The 22049-nt window shown below is 41.4% G+C and overlaps 1 protein-coding gene across 4 annotated transcripts in view; it reads right to left on the minus strand.

Moving 5' to 3' along the window:
- Nucleotides 1-22049, minus strand: part of DIP2B (disco interacting protein 2 homolog B) — a 68311-nt gene that overhangs the window by 5278 nt on the left and 40984 nt on the right. For 3 of the 4 annotated variants that reach the window (XM_083814180.1, XM_083814181.1, XM_083814178.1), the window contains 30 exons: nt 21092-21235; nt 20191-20310; nt 19389-19586; nt 19056-19147; nt 18458-18568; nt 16838-16961; nt 16211-16320; nt 15375-15477; nt 14788-14852; nt 14426-14519; nt 13763-13882; nt 12830-12944; nt 12054-12193; nt 11696-11832; nt 11391-11471; nt 10769-10896; nt 9846-9960; nt 8694-8895; nt 7978-8087; nt 7756-7836; nt 7076-7199; nt 5932-6053; nt 5238-5349; nt 4466-4575; nt 3676-3806; nt 2924-3092; nt 1700-1870; nt 1141-1202; nt 955-1012; nt 302-376 (listed from right to left, as the gene is read on the minus strand). In XM_083814180.1, coding sequence (XP_083670306.1) covers nt 302-376; nt 955-1012; nt 1141-1202; nt 1700-1870; nt 2924-3092; nt 3676-3806; nt 4466-4575; nt 5238-5349; nt 5932-6053; nt 7076-7199; nt 7756-7836; nt 7978-8087; nt 8694-8895; nt 9846-9960; nt 10769-10896; nt 11391-11471; nt 11696-11832; nt 12054-12193; nt 12830-12944; nt 13763-13882; nt 14426-14519; nt 14788-14852; nt 15375-15477; nt 16211-16320; nt 16838-16961; nt 18458-18568; nt 19056-19147; nt 19389-19586; nt 20191-20310; nt 21092-21235 — 3524 coding nt within the window. The remainder of the gene's footprint in view (nt 1-301; nt 377-954; nt 1013-1140; nt 1203-1699; nt 1871-2923; nt 3093-3675; nt 3807-4465; nt 4576-5237; nt 5350-5931; nt 6054-7075; nt 7200-7755; nt 7837-7977; nt 8088-8693; nt 8896-9845; nt 9961-10768; nt 10897-11390; nt 11472-11695; nt 11833-12053; nt 12194-12829; nt 12945-13762; nt 13883-14425; nt 14520-14787; nt 14853-15374; nt 15478-16210; nt 16321-16837; nt 16962-18457; nt 18569-19055; nt 19148-19388; nt 19587-20190; nt 20311-21091; nt 21236-22049) is intronic. The other variant, XM_083814179.1, reaches the window with a different exon arrangement.

Below are 22049 nucleotides of genomic sequence, written 5' to 3' on the forward strand. Positions count from 1 at the left end.
CGTCAACACAGATTAAATATACTGGTGTGTGATTGAGATAAGGAAAGCAAAATGTAACTTAGATCTATTTGGAAGCCAGTAAGATTTAGAATTGAAGAAGCCTTCATTTCTGGCAGGTTTTCTTTTTCTTTAAACTTAACACTAAAATAACATCCCCTAAATCTGAATGCTCCAGCGATAACTCAACATAAAAAGGCCTACAAGTATTGCTACTCACCAGCAACTTACGTAGTTAAAGAGAGAGAATATAGATCAAGAAACAAACAGGAGAAGGTATCCAGAAAGTAAAATCTGTGCTTACCTCTCCAAGATGAGAATCTCCTAGAGGCCCTTTTGTCTCAGGATTAACAATGACTACTTTGACTCCAGGTAAAATCTAAAGGTCACAAAAAGGAATATGCAATCAGTATTAGAATCACCTTCACACATAACTACAATACAAAGGCTGTTCATTTACCTCCACAAAGGCATGATTTCACCCACGGAAATTACAAACACGTAAAAACACGCTAGGGCATGTACACTCCAGGTACTATAACAGAAGTATGTCACGTCTGCAGAGCCACACAGGAAATGCATTCTAGGCCTGCAGATGTTGCTAAACCTTGATTTTGAAGACTTCAGTGTTAAAAATTATTGCAAACATCTTCTGCTAATTCATTTAAAGAAGGGAGTAAGAGCTACAGTAAATCCCAAATGGAACCTGATTTCAAGGATACAGTGGACACTTTTGATATGATTCATTTACTGTAAACAAACAATCCTCCAAATAATTTCATGCTCGTTATAAGCCAAAATAACCTCCCGGAAGAGCAATGTAACCACCTCTTCTCATGCCATGGCACAAGACCACCTTTCCTAGCTACACATCAACATCATCATGAAGGGCATAAAAAGTGCTGCATGGTCAGCAGGTGCTGTGTGCCATGCCAGTAGGTAAAAACATGGAGTTACCTTCCCAGATTCTGAAAGCAGCAGGCTTTGGGGAGCTCCCCTTTCCACTAGACGTACTCTGAAATCAGAGAAAACATTGTCAGGAAAAGAAAAGAGCTGAAATCTACTGAGAGGCATGATAGCTAAGTACCATTACAACATTTTATATAGATGAGTTATTGGTAAGTTTACTTAAACTTACTGTACCTGTCATGTCTCAAGGATTTCAGATCTACATACACTGTGGTGGGATCAGGCCCAGAGGTTCCCTAAAGAGTAAACATTAAAAAATTATATATATTTTATGCAACCTCTGCCTGAGCTCAAACATTCCAGGAACTTCACACTGACAGCAGAATTCATATCCGCTTTTCCCTACCTTTGCAGTTGCACTCAAGGAAACATGTCAGTAAACACAGCCTATTTCTCTCTATACTAAGCGTAACAACAGCGTGAGATGCATCTTGAGGGGGAAAACAGCCCAAGCACTTTCAGCTCTGGGCTCTGGGGCAACTAGAGTTACTGTTTACATGGAAATAAACAGTCCTCTAATGCCATGTTTCAGTAGTTTTGAGTATTTCTGATGCAGCTGAAAACAAAAGCTACTTAAATCTTGCGCTTGCTGTTCTCTACAAAGCAGACATGGGGCTATACTAAGACAGCACAGAAGCATGGGCAGATTAGGAAGTTTACCCATTCAGAATACAATGGAATCTGGAAATCTGATGCCAGTGACAATATATGCACTAGAAAGCACTTGCATTACCTGTAAACAGATAGCAACATTGACTCTTGATCCAAAGGTGGTGCTTACAGCACGAGATGACAGGCCAATGTCTTTGAAGAGTTTTGAGAAGGAATGAGTGAGAGAAACTCGTGGTCGTTCTTCTGCAACTACCACACATGTCCGGACACAGGACAGATTAATTCCTCGTGACTGGAAAAGAGTGCAGACACAAATGAGCACACAGGACTGTATGTGTTAATTACCTCTGCCACACTGCACCGAGACCTAAGCCCTCATAAAAGTGGTATTTGCTTTTTATCCTTTAGATCCCAAAGAAATCACTCTAGAAATGCAAGGCAAACTCTGCTCGTGTTCGTTTCCTCTCTTCAGCTCCTGTGTGTAGTTATAAAATGTGTCTGACTAGAGCCTAGAAATACTGCTACAACAAAATCATCATCAACACTGCTCCTTCTTCTGAGAGATAGTGTAGCATCATGTGCTTCTGCGGTGCCTTTCAGATAAGATTACATCTGTTATTCCTTATTTATATACATGGAAACCAAACCAAGTGAGACTGCAAAGTCATTTACTGAGGCTGCAGCGAGTCTTCAACAAATCTTAGACCAGAATCCATTATTGCTTCTAGACACAATCACGAGTGCACTGAACAGCGCTAGCCAGTTGTTCAGACCTGTGCATTATTCTGTTTGCCTGGTGACACTCCACAGGGTAAGCACCTTCAGGACTCTATGCAACCAACAGGACAAGACCAATCCTTAACCTTGTAAACGGAGTACACAAATTATTTCAGTAAACCCATGCAAAAAGCCACCTCAAGCCTTTTACATAGCTATTTTTTTTCCTTCCTCTCATCTCTCAAGAGAAAACACCTTTATTTAGCCAAGCATTTAACGTGTGTGCTTTACATCATGTGCTGGTCTGAGCCTTCACTGCAGACTGTTATATAACCAATTCCTCTGCATAGCATTTTGCTGCTGGCATCCTCTCCTTAGGGTTTGCCCAGCAGTCTCTGACACTTGCTGGCAATGTGCTACCTACACTGCAATACGTACACCTTACTCTATTTCAATCCTTTTAATTTCCTGAGGCTCCAAACGTCTTTTGCTGCTTTTGCTTTTGAGCAAGCTGTAGACTGGGGACTTGTGCATCACGGTGCTGTTGTGTTTAACAACTGTATCGCTTTGCTTTACAATAACAGTTTAATTACTTTATGTAACATAACATTCCGGAAGCATTTCTTACCTTTAACATTTCAACTTGGTTTCCAAGTCCCTTTGTGCACAGTTCCATGACTGAATAGGAACAGAAAGTGTCCCTTATTTTATACTGGCTGACAGTAGATAACCAGAGAAAAAGATTGGATTCCAGCTCCATAGGAGGAATTAAAATTGACTGGTGTCCAGAATACACACTGTGAAGAACATCAAAGAAGAGAATATTTTTGTGCAGCATGTAGTTATCTTTAAATTAATATTTACTGTATTTTCATCTCACATTCCTGCTAGGTCCCACAGCCTGCTTTTGGTCCCTGATCAAAGGCAAATTGATAATAGCTACAATGCCCACATTCGGTAGCAACACTGAATTATAAATACAACTTATTTTACAAGAATAACAATTTATACACACAAGCGTGCACACACACTGTCAGAGTGAAGGAAGAGAACTGGCTCAACCACACAGTTTACAGAAAGAAAATTCCCTTACTGCAACATATAATCAAGGAAGAAAGGCAAGAGAAACATTCTGGAGCCAGTAATATTCAGCAGCACAAATATGCATAATCAAGATAGGATAACAACTTGCTAATCTGCAGGAAAAGGGAACATATCATTGTCAGCTCACAGAGAAATTCTCCTCTTACTGTAAATTAGTCATTCTGGTAATGTCAACATATCTGTCTGTAATTACACCAGCTAGAGACGGGGACTGTCATTTCCCACTTAAAACCAGCCAAGAGTTAATCTTCACCCTTTTCCACTCAAAGGTCATACCTGCAAAGGCACCAGAGCACAAAACCTAGTCCACAATAGGGGTCGAGACAAATTGCAATCTGCCGCGAGGAGTAGAGCTCGCACTGAAGCTTGATTGCCCTGCAAAGGCCGCTCACTGCTGCATGGGACATCTACAACAGCAAAGACAGAGAAACGGTGCTGAAATTCCAGAACATCAAAACAGGACTTCATCAAGACAGGCAGAGAATAATCATGAGAGGTTTGCCTTGATAGCACTTCTCAATAACTGTATTTCTTCTTACCTCCCATAGCAGATGCAGAGCACTGCAAAACCCTCTGAGCCACAGTAAACCAGAAACAGCGATACCAACAGCTATTGCTTAAAAGCTTTAGGTATCTCAGACCCCAAATAGAGATGATCATTAATGCCAGTCTAAGGCTTTCTTTTTGTTTTAGTTTCATCATATCTTCTCTATCAACTGCATTCTTATTTTGCTTTTGGTGCAGCAGCGGGAAAGCCAAAGTTCACTGCTCTGCTACTCACATCCCTCACTGCTCTCCTAACAGGCTACTCTCCAGCGGGAGGCAGTAGCAGAATTCCTGATGCTCCCTGTAGAGACCTGTCTTCCTGCACAGCAGAACTAATTCTTCAGCCTGCAGTCATACTGCATTCTGTGCAGCAAATCCATAGGTTATTGGAAGAAAAGCAGGGTCTTTATTTAATCTACAAAAGCCAGTTTTGGTGGAGGTATACAGGAGAGGTGGTTCGGATTATCAGCCAAAGGCAGGACTCCAAAAAAAAACATCTTCTAAAACCATTTTACTGTACCTTTACTCCTGTAAGCATGCCTGTTGTGGAAACACTAAAATCTAGATATGCTAACATTTCAGACGTAGGTGGTTTGTAGATCTGAGACAGCCGCTTCCTGGGCAAGTCATCTGTACAAGAAAGGAACAAACAGATTTGAATTTTTAAATACTCAACTGGTATTTGAAAGGAGAACAACTTTCAAATAGGCTGAGGTGGACCACAAAGCTTTCAATTAATTCTCTTTCCAAAAGAGACAGACTAGTATACGAGAAGACTTTTGCCAAAGTTCTCATGTAGAAAGTTATTCCTTCTCAGAAAAAGGGAGAAGAGACCAACCAACTCTTCTGTGTGTAAACCAAAAATGTTAAATACATGTTTTTACTTTTATTTTCTTAATCTCCAAGGCCAAAGGATGGAGCATGACTACATAATAAGAGACACAATTAATGCAAAAACATACCCTGCTTATTATGTTATCTGAGTTGCTCGCTCTCCAGTGCCAGACAAGGAGACAAGGTAAGTTGACCATGACATGAGAAGCTGTCATAAGGGAATTACTGTTGTCTGCAACGTGATTTTTCAATAAAATTGTGTTCCATTTATATCTCAACAAATGCAGAAGAGAGATGAGCAAACAAGGTCAGACCTGGCTTATATCTTGGACAGTTTCTAGGTATTCAAACAAAATTGTATGAGCCATCTGGTTAACATCTAAAGTGAGGGGGCAGTGTCTCGCTTTGGTATTCCCTACACAGAACTTGAAAAAGTCTTTTAAGTCCACGGACCACACCTGTGTCGATGATGGTTGGCCAGGTTTTCACATCTACAGCAGCAGCTGCCTCTCTGGATTTCAGTAGTCTCATTAAGGTCTGCGTTGTGAGAATACAGGCAGCTTTGCTGACCTAAAAAGATAAACATTTGCTAAAAAACAAGACAAAAAGCACGTCCCGCAGACACTTGTCATTGCAAGATTTGATATTCAGAGAATATATTTTACCATCTGTAGCTAGTTTCCCCAAGCAGACTTGCATTAATTTTCAACACTTCCTTCACTAAAACCCCAAATGCAGATTAAAATGCAAATAAGCATGGCAGGACCTTTAGCCCAGGTAAAACATTACACAGCCTAAATCTAGCTTCCTCCCCATGGTTATAATGCAGAGACATCCTTTCCTGGTTACCAAACTTGTAAAGTAACTAATAGCAGGATGAGCATCAATATGAAATTTGAGGTAACATCACATGTTAGTATCCCTCAGAAACCAACTGTTTCAAGGCAATTCACGTTGCCACATAAAAAGGAGAGGCGGTTTTCACTTGCATCTTATGAATTAAATCACTGTCCCTCAGGTATAAGACGTGCTTCAGTCACTGCTGTCACTTAAACAGCACGGGAGTTTGGACAGCTGTGTTACCCATTCAGATCTGAGAGGCTGAAACAAGAGAGCTCCAGCCCCGCTCTCAGCGACGGCCCCATTACTCACTTCCACGATCATTCGCACAGTGGGCAGAGTAGCAGTGAGGCTCTGAGCATGAGGTGGTCTCACAGTCACGGGGATGCAGCCAGCATACAAACAGCCATAGAACGCGGTGATGAGCTCAATGCCTGCAAGGACACGATAGGCTGTAGCGTACAGCGCTGGTGGATGGACACCAGCCTTTCCCCAAATACTTGTTCTCTGAGCATCAGTTAAAATTTTCATTAGAAAAAGGAACACGGGCTAGTCACTCCCACGGCACAGAAGTGCAACATAAGCAGTCCAAACACTGAGGCCAGCGTGACAAGGAAGCTAAGAAGCTTGGGATAAGGGAAAGCAGAGAAGACTGCAAAAAATATTCATCTTTCAAGAAAAGAATGTCCCAGCTGTTAAATGACTCAAAAGTCATGACAAAACACAATTCTCTGGCAGTGGAAGTACACACACCAAAGAGCACCTCTCGGTAGCAGTGAGCATCTTACACACGCCAAGTGAGAAAGCTGTGTGCTGCTGGCCACAGCAGACTGCACTGCCCCCTGCTCCCAGCCTCCTGCTGTAGAAGAGGCACCTAACAGTCTCAGAGGAAGCGCCCATTTTCCACACGGCTGAAGGCGATGGCACCACTCTGTACCAGAAGCAAACTACATGCTTTCCCTGAATGAAGAGCTGCCGACTGGCGTGACTTCAGGCAAACGAGACCTGAACAGTCCAGGAGCCGAGGAGTCTCTGGTAGGGTGACTAATTAATCCATTTCTCCAGCACACGCAGCGTGGTCACATGTTTCTAATGACCTTGAAGTGAGCAGATCATACCAGAGGTTCTTTGAGAACCACAAAAGTTTTTAAAGCTTTTGTTCTAAACATCAGGAGACAGCAAGATGCCTAGAGCTCACAGCATCTCTCCAGGAGTCAGAAGGTACAAATCGGCTCTTCCAAAACTCTAGAGAATCGAAGTTTGAGTCCTGATACTGCAACTGAAAGACATTAGGACAGCTCTCTGTGGAGTCAAAACTAGATCAGCAAGTTATGTAGTCCCTAAGGTATTGCTGCTTCAACGACCTCTCCGATATTTCCAGATCTCAGTGAGATTTCAAAGAAACACCACGTTGCATTTCCACAGTGGGATGCAGTTCTTATTAAAACTTGCTTACCAGGAGGATAAAGAAGCACCACATTGTCTCCTGCATTGAGATGTCCTTTGTCACACAGAACTGATGCAATTCTCTCAGCCTTTTTGTGCAACTGAAGGCAGGTGGCTGTGCACACAGTGGTTCCCTTGAAAGGAGACAAAAATGTTCTAAACAAGGCCTGGCACAACGTGGCAGTAAACCAGTTGCTGGAACCAAAGAAAGAAAACAAACAAAAACAAAAGAACAACCCAACAACCTTGCTTACTACCCTCAGTCTATAGCTACTAGTTATCGATACCTATACATTGCTGCCATTCATCGAGCTCTTTATCCACTACGATATCAAAAAGATAGAAACAGAGTTAGATCTGCTCTAGGAAATTCTACCTTCCAGGGAGTCAGTTCAGGTCTTCTTGCACCAGAACCTTGCCAGAATATACTCAACAGGGATACACCATTAAATCATACAGGAACCAGTGAGACCTACAAACACGTTCAGTTTTAAAATGAAGCATTGAACCATTATGGTCGTTAAGATGACAATGGCCTACAGGTTCGAAGGTGCAAATTTTAAGTTACAAATCCTAGGGCAATATCTGATGAGGCTAAGTAGAGGACACCGCAGTGTGCAAAAATCTTAAACACAGTCTCAAATTTGGGCTGAATAGCATGCTGTGGACCTTCAAAAAAATTGACCGTACCTTGGCATTTAATAGAAGGAAGAGCGGGTGGTCAGGAGTTGCTTGAGCTCTCCACTGTAATACCTCTGTCAGGAACTGGTGCTGAAACAAAGAGGTGGTAATTAAACACTAGTGCTTCTATTTCACAGGCACTACTTAAGTCTGCTTCACATTGCTGCTTTGTGGTCAGCTGTAGGGCAAACTCTTTTTCCCATCCTTTAGTTGCAACAAATACCGATTTACCTTTTTAACTAAATCATTGTCTTCTAACTGACCAAGATCTCTCCCAGAGGCTTGAGCAATACGCTTCCCAGCGACCAGGTTCCCCACCATCACGGAGGCAGGGCCAACACCTGTTGGTAAAGAACAGCCACACAGAATCAGAACACAGGAACACACCCACATGCTATCAACAGTGCCTTTCCAAATTATCTGCAGCAGGGTAATGTTTAAAACAAGCAAAAGCTGACAGGATGGGAGGCCTCACAGTGACTCATGTATGACCAAAAGGTAAGTCACTCTGTTATGAGGCAGACTGAGTTTCTTCGACCCCAAAAAAGGAACTAACACAAAAGAAAAAGTGCTGCTTTGTAGAGGAGGCTCTAGGTCTGGGATGTACTGCCAGACTCAGGACTTCTAATGCAAATGATAAGGAGCTGGCCTAGAACTGCGATCTGTTGAAGAGCAAAAGGTACAAAGATTTTCTGCAGGCTCTCACTGCTCCTGGGCACAGATGAGAAGAGAGGTAATGAAACCTCACTAATACAGTTCAGAAGGCATTGCTAGTCTCCTCTTCATCAGCAGAGACAACCCCAATGTTCCCAGAGGCAGGAATCACAATTCCTGACTGACACTAAGAGAAGCATCAAGCCTGCCCTAGCCATAGATCACAACACAAAAACAGCCTACTAGGTCTGAGGTGGTGGACTTCAGTTTACTAATGTTAAACAAAATGTTACCTGGTTGTTTCTGCCTGGGTTTTGGCAAATTCGTCACACACGTGTGCGGGCACATGAGGATGTTGCACGGATGCAGAGAGCCCTCCAGAAAGTGCTGTTTAGTTTGTGAGATATGGATCCCTCCCAATGGAGTTTTTGGCAATGTATTAGCTGGCACAAGAGCAAGGCAATATACACCCACTTGGTGAATGCTGTCAATCGCCTAGAGAAAGGAAAGATGGTCATCACTTGAATTGTTGGTATTACTGGAAACAGTCTAGCGTTACTGGCTTCGCTGACATACCACAAGACAAATGCGTACACTGTAAAGTACTGAAGGAGCGAGACAGTCACTGTCATTCCATCTGCCCTGTGTAACACTAGCAAGCCCTATGGTAAGAGTTAGGTGCTTGTTAGCATCTCTTCCCTTATAACCCATTCCGTATACAAGAAATCCATTTTTAAATCTTTCATGACTAAACTCTCAAAATATACACAGTTGCTTGATGAATCATATGATTTTCATCTTAGGATTTTATCCATCTGTCTCCTCTGTGCCATCACTCTGTTCCTTTTTGTCCGCCTCGCCTCAGCATTCAGGCAACTAATACATTATTCACATCACCAGGTACTTCCCTGACTTCTCTCCCCAGTTTGCATACTTCACAGCATACATGAATGCAGCTCTCAAAGTAAGCGTTTGCAACTTATTCTACTTTCTTAGGACTATGCTTGTTCAGCTGTTTTAACCGTTCTCTGCTCACCATCTCCCTGCTGAAAACACATCTCAAAGATAAGGGCAACTTTAAAGCATAACTTTGAACACCAGCACAATGTAATTCTAGAAGCAGAATTCCTACGTTTGAGCACTGGATCTGATTTGCAGTGTCGAGAGGCAATTATGTTTCTCTACACAGTCACCTTGCTAGCATAATGCCAATCACTTTGTCAGAGCTTACGCTATTCTGTGTTGCAGACGCTTTCCCAGGACCTTCAGGACATAACAGAACAGCTTGTACACAGCAGATGTACCCAGCCTGCAACCTTGTAAAAATACCTTGTGCCAAGAGGGATCATGAGCCTATGCTCTTTCCATCTGTAGCATGCTGGTGGCCTCTGATCTGCCCACACGCTGCACAAACTCACCTCATCCACCTGTATAACTGGGCTTACCTGCAGCACTCGACTCATCCACTGAAAACTGTCCTCTTCGGATGCATCTGGCCTCTGCTCTGCAACCACCACAATCCTCTCATCATAGAAGACAGAGACTGAGAATACAGCAATCCTAGGGACAATGGGAGAGCTGTATTGGCAGGAATGTCAAATTTGCTCCTTGGTATAGGCAACCAGAGAAATAGATTAAAGACAAAGCTCGTAAAAAAACAACCAACCAACAACAGAAAACCACCACAACCATGGGGCAAATACAGAGAAAAAACGTAAGACAGTTAAACTGAGTCAAAACGGAAATACTTTGTGGAATAAAGGAGTAATTCCACCTTCTGATGAAATTCCTACATAGCAAAGGCCCGTGTCCTCTCATCCTGCTATTACATTCCTGTTCCAACCCTGTAGTAAATCACCAATGCAAAAAAAGCTTTAACATTTTCTATGTGATGTAGGAGGCTTAAAACCTTCTGTCAAGTCCTAGAGATATGAGCTCTAAATCTTCTCAATGATCTAGAAAGTTATACCCACAACTGGTAAATAAAATTAAGGACCTTTGAAAATTAATGACACTCACCCTTGCTGCAGAGCATCAGCCAGTAGCCAGCTACTACAGAGACTTAAAACTAAATTCTACAGAGACAGAGAAATAAACTTTGCAGCGTCTCTGTGGCTGACTTATCTTGTTACTCAATTCCTTCCCCTAAATTACACAGGCTTGAAGAAAAGCCAGACAGAATACTGGGGAAAACAGACCTGTGTTAGGCAGGATCAGGCCAACTTTTGTCTAAACCAAAAACACGAATTCAACTGACCTAAGCAAACAAACCAGTTACTGAAGAGAAACTGGAGATCACAGTAAAGATCACATTTCACTATATTACATGCAGAAGCTTACGGGAAGAGGCAAGGTTTATTTTGCTAACCTTCCTCTGTAAACTGTTTTTATCGACTCTACGGCCAATCCAGTTGCGACAATGTCATCAGCGTTGTGTCTGCGCCCACTAACCGTCAGCAATCCATCCATTTTTCCAACCACAAACACCAAGCTGCCCTGAAAGATAAAAGGGTATCAGTCAGTAACGTATATAAAGCAGGTATTCAAATGTCTTTGATGATTTGCATATTTTATAACTATTACTCGGATCTAGATACTGAAATTATAGGCAACAGAATTTATATAAAATATTTTCTCTTTCAATTACACCATTTATAACTAAACCAGGAGAAGCATTCAAGCAACTCACTGAGACAAGACATTCCAGCACGTGAAGCAGTACCACCATACAAAAGATCCTTACATTTGGTTTTAAAAGAACTAGCGACCTAAAAATGTAAGGAGCAATACAATAAGGCACTGTAATGACAACGTGCCCGGAAAGGAAGGGTTCTTACTGGCTCAAACACATTCTCTCTCAACTGCCTTGTCATACACAGCTAGCAACCATGTACACGTACTTCTGCACCCAAATGATTGTCTTTTAACAGTTCTAGGCTATTAGCACAAATAAAACACAGCAGGGCAAGCTAAAAAGCTGTGTTACGTACAGGTCCAACGAAGCCCAGCAAGCCGGAACGGACAAATGGCACATCACCCACTGGAGAGCCAGCCGAGTTCACAGGGATAACCTGCAACAGAAGGGAGGACATTGGAGGCAAAGTGGATTTGCCTGAGGGTAGAAAGACATCCCCCTCAACAATTCTGCACTGAAAACGTCTAACTGTAACAGGGTTTTCAGGGGCTCTCTTTAAAAAACAACATTAACAGTTCAGTTACAAAAACAAGAGATCATAAAAGACTGTTGGTTCTACACAGGAAACCAGGAAAGAAACATGCATTTTACTATACATACCTCAAATGTATTCTTTGTCAGCCCTGCCAGCCCGAAATACATCATTCCTCCTGCTCTGGAGCTAACACAGATTTCACCAATCTCATCTGTTTTACACAGCTGAGGTGGTCCATCAGGTTTCACTATGCACATCATTCCTAGGACAAATTATATATTGTTTAGAAAAAAAGGCCCCAAGGTTTTTGGCTTATCTAGGAATTAACATATTTAACCACAACAAATGCAACATGCTATGGGGACTCCTGCAGCACTGAGGCTGAATATGGGAGAGAATACCAACTGCATCTTTTTCTAAAATCTTCCAGTGCTCTAGAGCATTAGCAAAAAGATCTTACAGGGGACTCCTGCATATTCTTACCTCCTGGCATCACGTGGCCAACATCCTGAACAGTGAGAGCAGAGTTTTTATCTTCAGTGTTGACACGAATCACACCAAAGCTCAGCCCATTCATGGACAGTATGGCTCTTCCAGGCAAAGGTGCTCCAGGGACCCCAGGCCTTTGAAGGACACACAAATCAAAATGCCAAATCAGACATACAAGCTATTATCAGACTCTGATGAAGATATCAAAGCACAGAAAAATGCCTACTTCAGTGTCTTTTCTCTACATAACAGATTTAAAACTGTAAGACGGCAGCAGAGATTGTCCCCAGAAGAGCCACAACAATCAATAAGAAATCTTATTCTTGTGCATCTGAATCACAATTCTTCTGCCAGGTCTTTAGCTTAACCTGTGTTAAACACCAGCTCCCAGGCCAGATGATTTTAGTGCTATATATTTAGAGGTGGCTGCAATATACAGAAAAACTACGAAAATTACAGTCTGAAGTGACATTAAATTCAATCTCTGATTCAAAAATACCACACTAGCTGTGTAAACCAAGAGCAGAAAAAAGCAGCGCACACTTCTTAAAAGTGCAGTTGAGCTATCGTCCATCTTAGAGGGAAAAAAGCACTTACATGCTAGGAGAAATGTTTAACGGCCTAGCTACTTGAACACCCTGAGCACACACAGTAAATGTCAGTGGAGCTTATTGCATGCTGAAGTCAACTACGACCAACAGATGTGTGCACAAACCTTAGCCAGGATCACTTAATCTAGCAAACAGACTGCAATGCTCTATGCCCATTACCTCCGTATTGCAATAGTCATTGCTTCTGGAGATGTGGCACATGGACAAATTGCCTCTGGTTTAAGCCCATGGCTCTGAAACAAGCTCAGGAAGGCATCACATGAAGAAACAGACCCTGGAAAGAAAGAAAATATGCAACTACGACTTTACATAATTAAATTTTAAAATCTGTCTCTAAAATAACCTAGAAATAAGACCATTATATTTGCAGAGTATATATATACACCGTATCCCTTCTAAAAACTCCATGTAGCATCTTCCAAGGTATCAGCCACAAAGGAGTGCCTACTGAACGTGACTTGGGAAAAGGCATACTCTTCCTTGAACAAGTCTGCTTTTCTCCTCCAGCTTGCTCTGGAGTTGTTGGAGTTGTTACACACTCATGGTACAACAAAATTAAAATCTTTTCCAAACCTGCAACAATTCATATGCAACAAGACATATGTAGGGTCTGTTTCCACGCAGTGGGCATAATCAAAACAGGTCTAATGGTATTCCACGCATCCCTTCCAGTTGGTACCATCTAGATGAACGTTCTTTATGTCTCTTCGCTATCAGCATTCCTTACAGATCTTTCAGGGTATTTTTTCCCCTCCAATTTTCTTCTCAAAAGCCTTTACCTTATCCCCAGTGAGCAATTTAAAACCAATCTCACTGTGTCTAGCAGAATTCTGTTTTACGCATAAGAGCTCTTCCCATTCAACTCTCCTGCTTCTGCCTTTGCAGTACCTTTCACAACTCGTACTCAAAGGATGGAAGCACAGAAAACCCATTGCCCTGGCACTCAAGTACCACAATCCACAGTTCTGTGTTACTAGGCAGCTGCCCTAACTTTGATCTTCTTGGAATTAACTACAAGAGTTCAATTTGAGCATATGGTAACAACTCTCTGAGAAACCTCTCTTGTGGGAACAGCAGAATGTGCATACTCACAGGGATTTGCACCATCAGTTACAATCAGCATCCGTAGAGAACTCAAACTGACATCTCTTTGGTCTCGATGGGCCATCATGGCCCAGTGCAAGTCTCGACACTTGACTAAAGCAACTTTTGCTGCAATCCAACACAAAAATAGATATCAGAACAAATAAAAGCTTTCCATGAGTCATTTTTATGTGAATATACACTCACATACTCCATATAAGAATACTCTAAAGCAAGCAAGCCGCATTTGAGCCTGCAGTAACAGCAAACCCTACTAGACAACAGCATTTGCTGTTGTATGCAGGACATTTTCCCCATCACCTCAGCCAGGGTCTACAACTATTGTAGCCTCTCCTCCAAGACACATGAATTATTACCATCATCTGAATGTCCTCGCCAAGGACTTGGGATCCTTCTGTGCTCAGCTATTTTTTTGATCTCATAAAAGGCACTGACTTCAAGAACACAGGTTGTGAGGTCTCCAAGTTCTCTGCAGCTTGCTGATGTTCGTGTGGCATTAGGACTTTGTGCATATTTAGAAATAAATTAGTGCTTTGGCCCATTTGTCACTGAAGAGCACGAGGATAGGCTCTAAAGCATTTTAGATTTTAATGCCCTTCACTTGTTTATCCTGAAATCTTCAAGCTTAAGTTGTGGAACGTGCACAGTTACCTTTGTGGGTATGAACCCTCTGCACCCATGACAGTGGACAGGTTTTCATCACAGAATAGGGCACACTGATAGTATGCAATTTGTTCATTACATTCTGAAAAACAGGAAAAGGATTTTTAGCAAAGGGCTAACAAAACGTATTAAGAGGCAGAAGCAGGAGTCACCCTCAGCCCCCATAAAGCCCTTCCCCCCACCTTAAATCCACATACATTTACTGAGGATGCTTCTACACTTCCCACCAGATCTACAGTTCTCTGGTATGGCTGACTTAGTAGGTAATGGTCCTTAAACCATCTCCTCAACATGCTGCAATTACGAAGAGTTATGAAATGCTTCAGAAAGCCTTCACGGGCTCAACTCACCGTTAGAATGCCATGCCACAACCCTGCATCCTTCTTAAAATCCAAAACATTCACTATTGTTTCACCTGGAAAAATAAAATTGCAGTTTTGAAGCAAAATGTCCTTGGATGATTGTGACCATTATTTATGGTCAAATCTGTACACATTTGTATCTGTCATTTTATTGTCAGATCTGTTCCAAGAGGTACACAAGTAGCAAGCAAGTACAGAGCCTTGTTCATCTGATTATACATTTCGCTAGTCAGAGTTCCTTGTTATGCAAAATAAGGCAACCAAACATCAGTTGAAGAGAGGGAACACATCCCAGAAAGTTGCAGGAAATTTACATTCCAGCGTGTAATGTACATCAATAGAATAGAAAGGGTCTTAACCTCATTATGCGCGAGCAGTAGCAGGGGAAGAGTGTAGAGAACATCATTCAAACACTGACTCCCAGAAGCAGTGGAAATCAAAGTGATGGCTTTCAAAAGACATACTCTGCATTTTAAAGTACTATGACATACAGCTCTAAAAATAAAGTTGCACTCAATAGATACACAGGTTAGCTTTTTTTTCTTCATTCCTTTGTTGCTTGTGACATCACCTACCTTCAGAATAGTTGCAAGCCTGAGACAAAGCTTGACAGTGAGATAGCATTGCGATGCGAGACACTGTAACACCCATAACACTGCCCTCTTTGCTAGTCTTGTACTACAGAAGAGAAAGAAAGTCATGGTGTGAATCTGGATCCCAAATATGAAGAAAATTAAAATACAGAGTCCATCTTAAACAAAATTTTGTTCCTCTAAAGCTGCTGAGAGAGACTCAAAAAAAGTCCTTGCTTGTAGAAAAGTATCAGCAAGGTTGACTATGGAAAAGATAGTCGTTCAGGTATCAAATGTGTTCAGAGTAATCCCAGAGATGAAGATAGTAATTTAATGTATTTGTGCTTATTTCGTTATTACTACTTCTCAGAACATCTCCTTCTCTTCCTGTAAGTAAATTGGAAAGCCAATTGGTAATTTTAGAATAGCCTAATTACTGTTACTACTTAAACCACTGCAATTCCTAGAAGCTGCCTTATTGGGATGTACAAACAAAAATAAGCTCTGCTAGGAAGGACAGAAAATTCCAAGTGCTGTTGGCTTAAGCAGTTGCAGAAATCTGTGTTATCAAATACACTATCTCAGCTAGCCCAGTTGTCTCCACTACTAGCTCTCTGGAACAAGAGCAGTGTTCTCCTATTCATTTTAAGCAGTGCTCAAAGGCCACAAAAATACAACTAAAATAAGCTTCACAGCAGGTTGTACACAGTGAAGGAATTGTTTCAGTGGCTAAAAACTGAGAAGTTTAAGGTACTGAGGTGATGGTGTTCGCTCTCTGATGATTAGAACATTAAATTCAGCTCACGGGAACTACTTCCTATTCCCCACTCACTACTTACCTCAATATATGCTGGCTCAGTTCCTGCAGCTGAGATGTTGGGCTGCCAGTCCTTAGGAGATTTGGAGAGGTATTTTGAATCTGTCACAACCCATTTGAGTCTAGGCCAACCTAGAGCCAAAATTAAAGTGGAACATTAATATCAGTTTATTTAGTGACGGATTTATATTCTGCAAGAATACACAAAAGCCCCCCCAACATTTATCCAACTTCAGTTATGCAAGCACAATAGCAATCCAACCCAAGCTGCTAGCCAGAAGGCATTTCTCATCAGGGAGTTCAGTGGGCAACAAGGCACTTCCTCTACGCAGGAAAGATCCCTGCAGTATTTCTAAATATAGCTTGCTGTATCATTAACAAAACTGCTTCTGAACCTGCCAAATGCCACTGAAGGGATCTGAGGACAACCCTGGCTCCTGAGGTGGATTCATCACAACTTCCAGAACAACGGAGTAGTTCTGCCAGATACGTAGATCAATCTATACCATATGCATAAAGCCCACAACAGTAAGCGACGCTATCGGAACAGTTGTTCACTTTGCCTCTCCAAAATGCATTCAGACTTGTGACAACTACTTTCAGACAGTTCAGTTGGTACAATCAAAAGTGAGCATATAAGCGAACTAACCTTTAAACTGCACAATTTCTCCATTTTGTGTTTTTGGAAGCCCTTTCAGACAAACTTCAGTGGTGAGGGCCAAAGCGATCCCACAGCTTCCCAGTAGAAAACCAATCTGCTGACCACCAGCATCCTGAGGAAAGAGGCATGGAGAAGAGAGGGAAGAGTCATTCCTGTTTAAGGATACTATAAGTCAACTTTCCCCTTACCAAATTCCAAGGCTTGGTAATGCTCTAGTAACTGGATGGTAATATTATGGATCACACTGAGAGGAGACGGAAACAACCCATGCTCGCAAGCACTCTTTCCTTTGGTTTGTCTTTTTCCTCCCACATCCAATGTCTGGAAATGGTTTGAAACTCTGAAAACCACTGTCTGGCAGGGAGGAATGCAACCACTTCTACGTTTATGTAATAGCACATTTTGGAAGATGATATATCCAGCACAAAGTCATGCTGGGTGAAAACGGATACATACCTATAAGCCAGTAAAAGTCCACAGGAAAACAGTAAGTCATCACAGAAATGCAGAAGGGATACTTAATCTTCTGCATACCAAGTCTGCTCTTTTCAATTTGTTTTGAAGTTCAGAAATGAAAAGATTACGTAACTGGGGATAGACTGCACAAAAAATACCCAAAACAAATATAGCATTGGCAAAACTAAGATGCATTGCATAGGAAATCCACAGAAAAGGAGTGCTCATGCCCAGCGTATAGGCATTGAGTGTACACCATTTATTTTCATTAACGGAAGGCCAGATGCTTCAAAGAGAAATCATGAGGCCAAAAAAAAATCAAAATGTATAATTACACTGAAATAACAAGGCTTCTGTTTCCCCAGTAACTAATTTCTATTGCACAATGATAAAAACACTGAAATGAGGTAGCTCACTAAGAAACCTGATTGGACAAATGCTAAGAAAAGCTTTAATTTTATATTTGGTTGCTATAGCAATTGTCATGTTGAAGACAAATGAAAGCAAAGCTCTGTGATTCCCATAGTATTACCAAACTAGCTTACCATTTCATTACCACCTCTCTTGCCATATGCTTGCCATTATCCTGTTGCTTTTGTTAACTCTTATGAAATTCTTTAGTTTAGAAAAACTTTAGACTTCAAAAAAAAAACTTTAGACAGTTTTTGACACAGCAATAATATGGCAGGCAGTATTGCAAAAATTCTGGTAAGGGTAAAGAAAATGATTTGTTGAGAATTTACAAAAGGTGCCAGAAAGTCTTCAGAAATACTTAGCACCTTCAGCTTCCAGCAAAATCAGACACTAAGCATGGTTGGAAATGAGCCCCCTTCACATGAAGCAGAAGGCAGATTCGCAGTATTATCTGTACCATACAAATTATTTGCAATAATAATAGTCAATACTACTGTAGTCAAAACTACAGCATTTAGGCAAATGGACCATTTGCAGCTGCTCAGCACAGCTCTCTGGTCAATATGTTTTTCCATTTTTAAACTCCTATTCCAGGTTCACAAAGGTCTCGCACGTTGCGTTGATACAGAACTGCTCAGGCAGTAGCTGGATGCTGTGAAACGCTTTCAGAGGTTGATGGCCTGACTTGGGTTTCATCCCACATCAGCCTATCACTCCTCTAAGTTCCATCAACGTTACCTTTCTGGTAAGAGGTACCTCTATAGGCACTGGTATGACTTCTGCTAGGAGACAGCCGTAAAATGCCACCATAAACATGACTGGGTCATTGTTGGGATAAACAAGGGCTACCTACAATTCACAAAAACGTTTCATTAGCTGAAATACAAGGAAAATTTGCGAAAGTTCAAAACAATAGTGACTAGAAGTCAGAAAACTGTTATTTCACATTCTAACAGCATTTTTCACAGGGCTTCTTCAAGCACTCTTCCACAGAATGTGTTATGTGCACTCATTCCTCATGCAGTAACAGCAGCATTCCCTGTGCACACATACACATAGATTTGCACATACAGCCAAAACAGATCTAAAATTCTGTATTTCTCTCAGGTGCAATGTTCTTCCTTAAGATGTGTTTCAGGGTCCAGAGCCAAGAAGTTGCTTAGAGAGGAGCCAGGAGGACTGAAAAGTCACAAAAGTATCATTTCCAAATAGCCTGTTCCTGGGATAAGAGCCTTGTTATTAGAAGAACAAGGTTTTAGTGTCTGTGGTAAGTTACAGCCCCCCCCCAAACCCTCTTTGTTTCAGAGGGAGAACCAGACAGTCCCAAACTCATTACCCTATCTCCAGGTTTTAACACGGGTTCATTTTTGGTCCCCAGTTTATTAAGCAGTGTGTAGGCCAGCTTGAGACTTCTGCTCCACAATTTGCCTAGAACACAAAGAAGAGAGACTTGCACAGCTCTAAATCAACCCAGCAGACGAGAGAATATTTCAATTCCTGAGTGCTTTAAGCGTCTACAGTCACCTCTGTTTCAGTTACGCTGCTTTGTCTACAAAGCTCTCACAAGCCAGGAAGGTGTCTGCAACCCCACCAAGACCAACAACCCTGTGCCCTATCCGCTACTGCTCTTCCAGTAGAGTTTAGCAGCGGAAGCCAGGGCCCAACTCACCGTACGTGAGGGTATAAACTGGTTTTCCTGTAACATCCAGTGCTGTCAGACAGGGGCACTTGGCCTGTGTGGTTCCCCAGCGCTGCAGTGCTGCTTCCAAGGCAGGAGGCCAGTTACAAACAACTCCCAGTGGTTCTCCCTTCACAGGTGTCATCTGGCGTCCCTCCGGCTTGGGCTGATTCGGGTCAGGCTGTGGAACTGAAGAAAATTCAACAATGTTCCCAGCTCATCTTGGACCGTGCGTTCCCAGGCAGTTAAGCTGGCAAGGCACACTGAAAACAAGCCCTTTTCCTTATAGCCTTTAGGTTTAACAACTCCTATGACATTTCGGTTTCTAGGAAGCTCTGCACAAAACATCATTACGAGCATCATCCTAGTTTTTTTCCTAAGGTGCTATGAAAAGGTATTCAAATGCAATAGCGAGGAATTGGATAAAAGAAAAACAATCTTACAAAATCAGGCTGTAATAAAATTATCAGTAAAGACAACCCGTTTTGGAAATCTAATTAAAGAAGCCTAAGCAAATGAAGGGTTTTTAAAAACGTGTTTAAATACTTGTGTAAATAAATTTTTGTAATCGTAAGAAGTTAACGTTGAGGAGGCCACACAAAGCTTGGCAGTACAGTATTCAAACACCGTTGTTTTTTTTTTTAATCAGACTATTAATGAATGCTACTGATAGCAGCAAACAGCGAACCAAACTGAGTCAACTTCAAAAACAATGGCATAAACAAACACAGAACTATGCGTGTCCATTTTCTTATGATAAATGACTAACAAAAACATGATTTGGTTCTATTACCTTCCACAATTTCTTCAAAATCATCCACAAAAAATTCTTTCAGAGGTGGCCTTTTAGGTCTTTTCAAGGTGTTAAGCAACTGCTGAATTTTCGTGGATACTCTACTACTCACAGGAACACCTGGAGGGAAAGATTTTGTCTAATAAAAGCATTCATCATCTCTATTAACATTTATGACTTACCTCCTTCTACTGGAGGATACTTCTTTTGGCGTGCTTCCATTATTAAAGGTTGTGCCAAGCAGGATGACATTAGTATTGTATCAGTTCTTTATTAACTTAATGGTCAGAAAATGCTAGTAATAGAAATAATTTTTAAAGCATTTACTCCGTTCTATGGGCTGAATTCCCTCTGTCTCTGACACACTGCGCTTACTGTAAAAAACAACCTGGAGATCTGCACCTGCCTGCAGTATCAATCAGTTGTAGTGGAAGAACTGCCAGCAGAGGGAGGACACAACAAGACCAGAAGCATTAGTGCTGCCCCTCTGCACAAAGGTTTATGGCAACCAGCTTGTAGCGAATATTATCAGCTTCACGGGATCTTAATTACAGTTAAAAGCTACATGCTTTTAGTCATCTTACCTTTCCTTTTGAGGATTCCAGGACAAAAGCTTTTAAAAACAATTAGCCTACCTATGCATTTATATTTTTTTTCTTAAAAAAAAAAAAAAAAAAAGCAGTAAGGAGAGGAGAAAGCCAATCTCTGCCATGATTATCTCCTGTTCAGTACAAAGTAGGTGATTGCTGTAGCATGGGAGTGTGCTAATGCAAGTGCCAAAACTATCTCACACTTATGAAGTCCTTAAATAGGATAAACTTAAGTCACAGGATTTTTTCTCCCAAATCAAGCCCTTCCTTAACACCGTTCTAATTTCTGTGTACTCTGAAAGGTTCCATACCATCAGCAGTATCCATGAGACTAGACCGATTAGATCCCTTGTGCATGCCTTTCACGATCCCTGAAGGAGGAAGGTCAATTGCTGCCGGGCGTGCTGAGGAAGAGGAGGTAGTTGCTGTGACATCTGGGGGAACTGAGAAATTTTCTAAAAGAAGGGAGACAATTGAGACGACAATTAACATATACCTTCCATTATCAGATGGAACAAGCAAAGTGTTAGTTACCTGTTAATAACAAACTCAAAAAGAATTTAATGTGCAATTTATGGGGGCTCTTACTAATGCTGAACACACTGCTTCTTAAACATTAAGTAGCTCTGGGAAGCGTATATTATCTATTCTAGAAAACAGTAAACAAAGGCACAAGATGAGTGGCTTCACCCGTGTCAGGAAAGCAGTTTGGTAAAATACTCAAGAAGTTCCAATTTTTGGACTCTAGCCTTTAAAAGTAAGTTAAATCTCTTGGCATTCAATACCGTTTAAAAAGTTTGTGATCCAAATGAGCTCTGAAATACTCAAAACCCCCAAACAAAAACCTACCTCACCTATTCGGTAATCTCTCTTGCTAGAATTATACTATTTAACTTTTTTTTTTTTGCCAGTAAAGCTTTCTAAAACAAAACAAGCAGGAGACTATTGACTAAAGCACATCAGCAAAAAAAACCACATTGGGTTTATATTTCTTCCAGCTCGGTGGTTAAACAGTATGAGCCTGTCCAGCAGTCAAACAACAGATTTAAAATCTAATGAAGAGAGTGAGCTGGGTCTGCCTCTTGCTTTAAGTTGCAAGAGGCTGATTAGCTTTTCAGATGAGTTTGTAAGCTTCAAAACTGCAAGGAACTGCATACTTCTATAGCTCTCATTAACTTCATCTTCAATATGCATTTTTTGTTTATTTGGGATTTCTTTATACAACACGGTACGTTCAATCATCTGAAGGTTTTGCACAACCTTTTAGCT

The sequence above is a fragment of the Anser anser genome (genome assembly GCF_964211835.1).
Source record: "Anser anser genome assembly, chromosome: 30".
Classification (NCBI taxonomy): Eukaryota; Metazoa; Chordata; class Aves; order Anseriformes; family Anatidae; genus Anser; species Anser anser.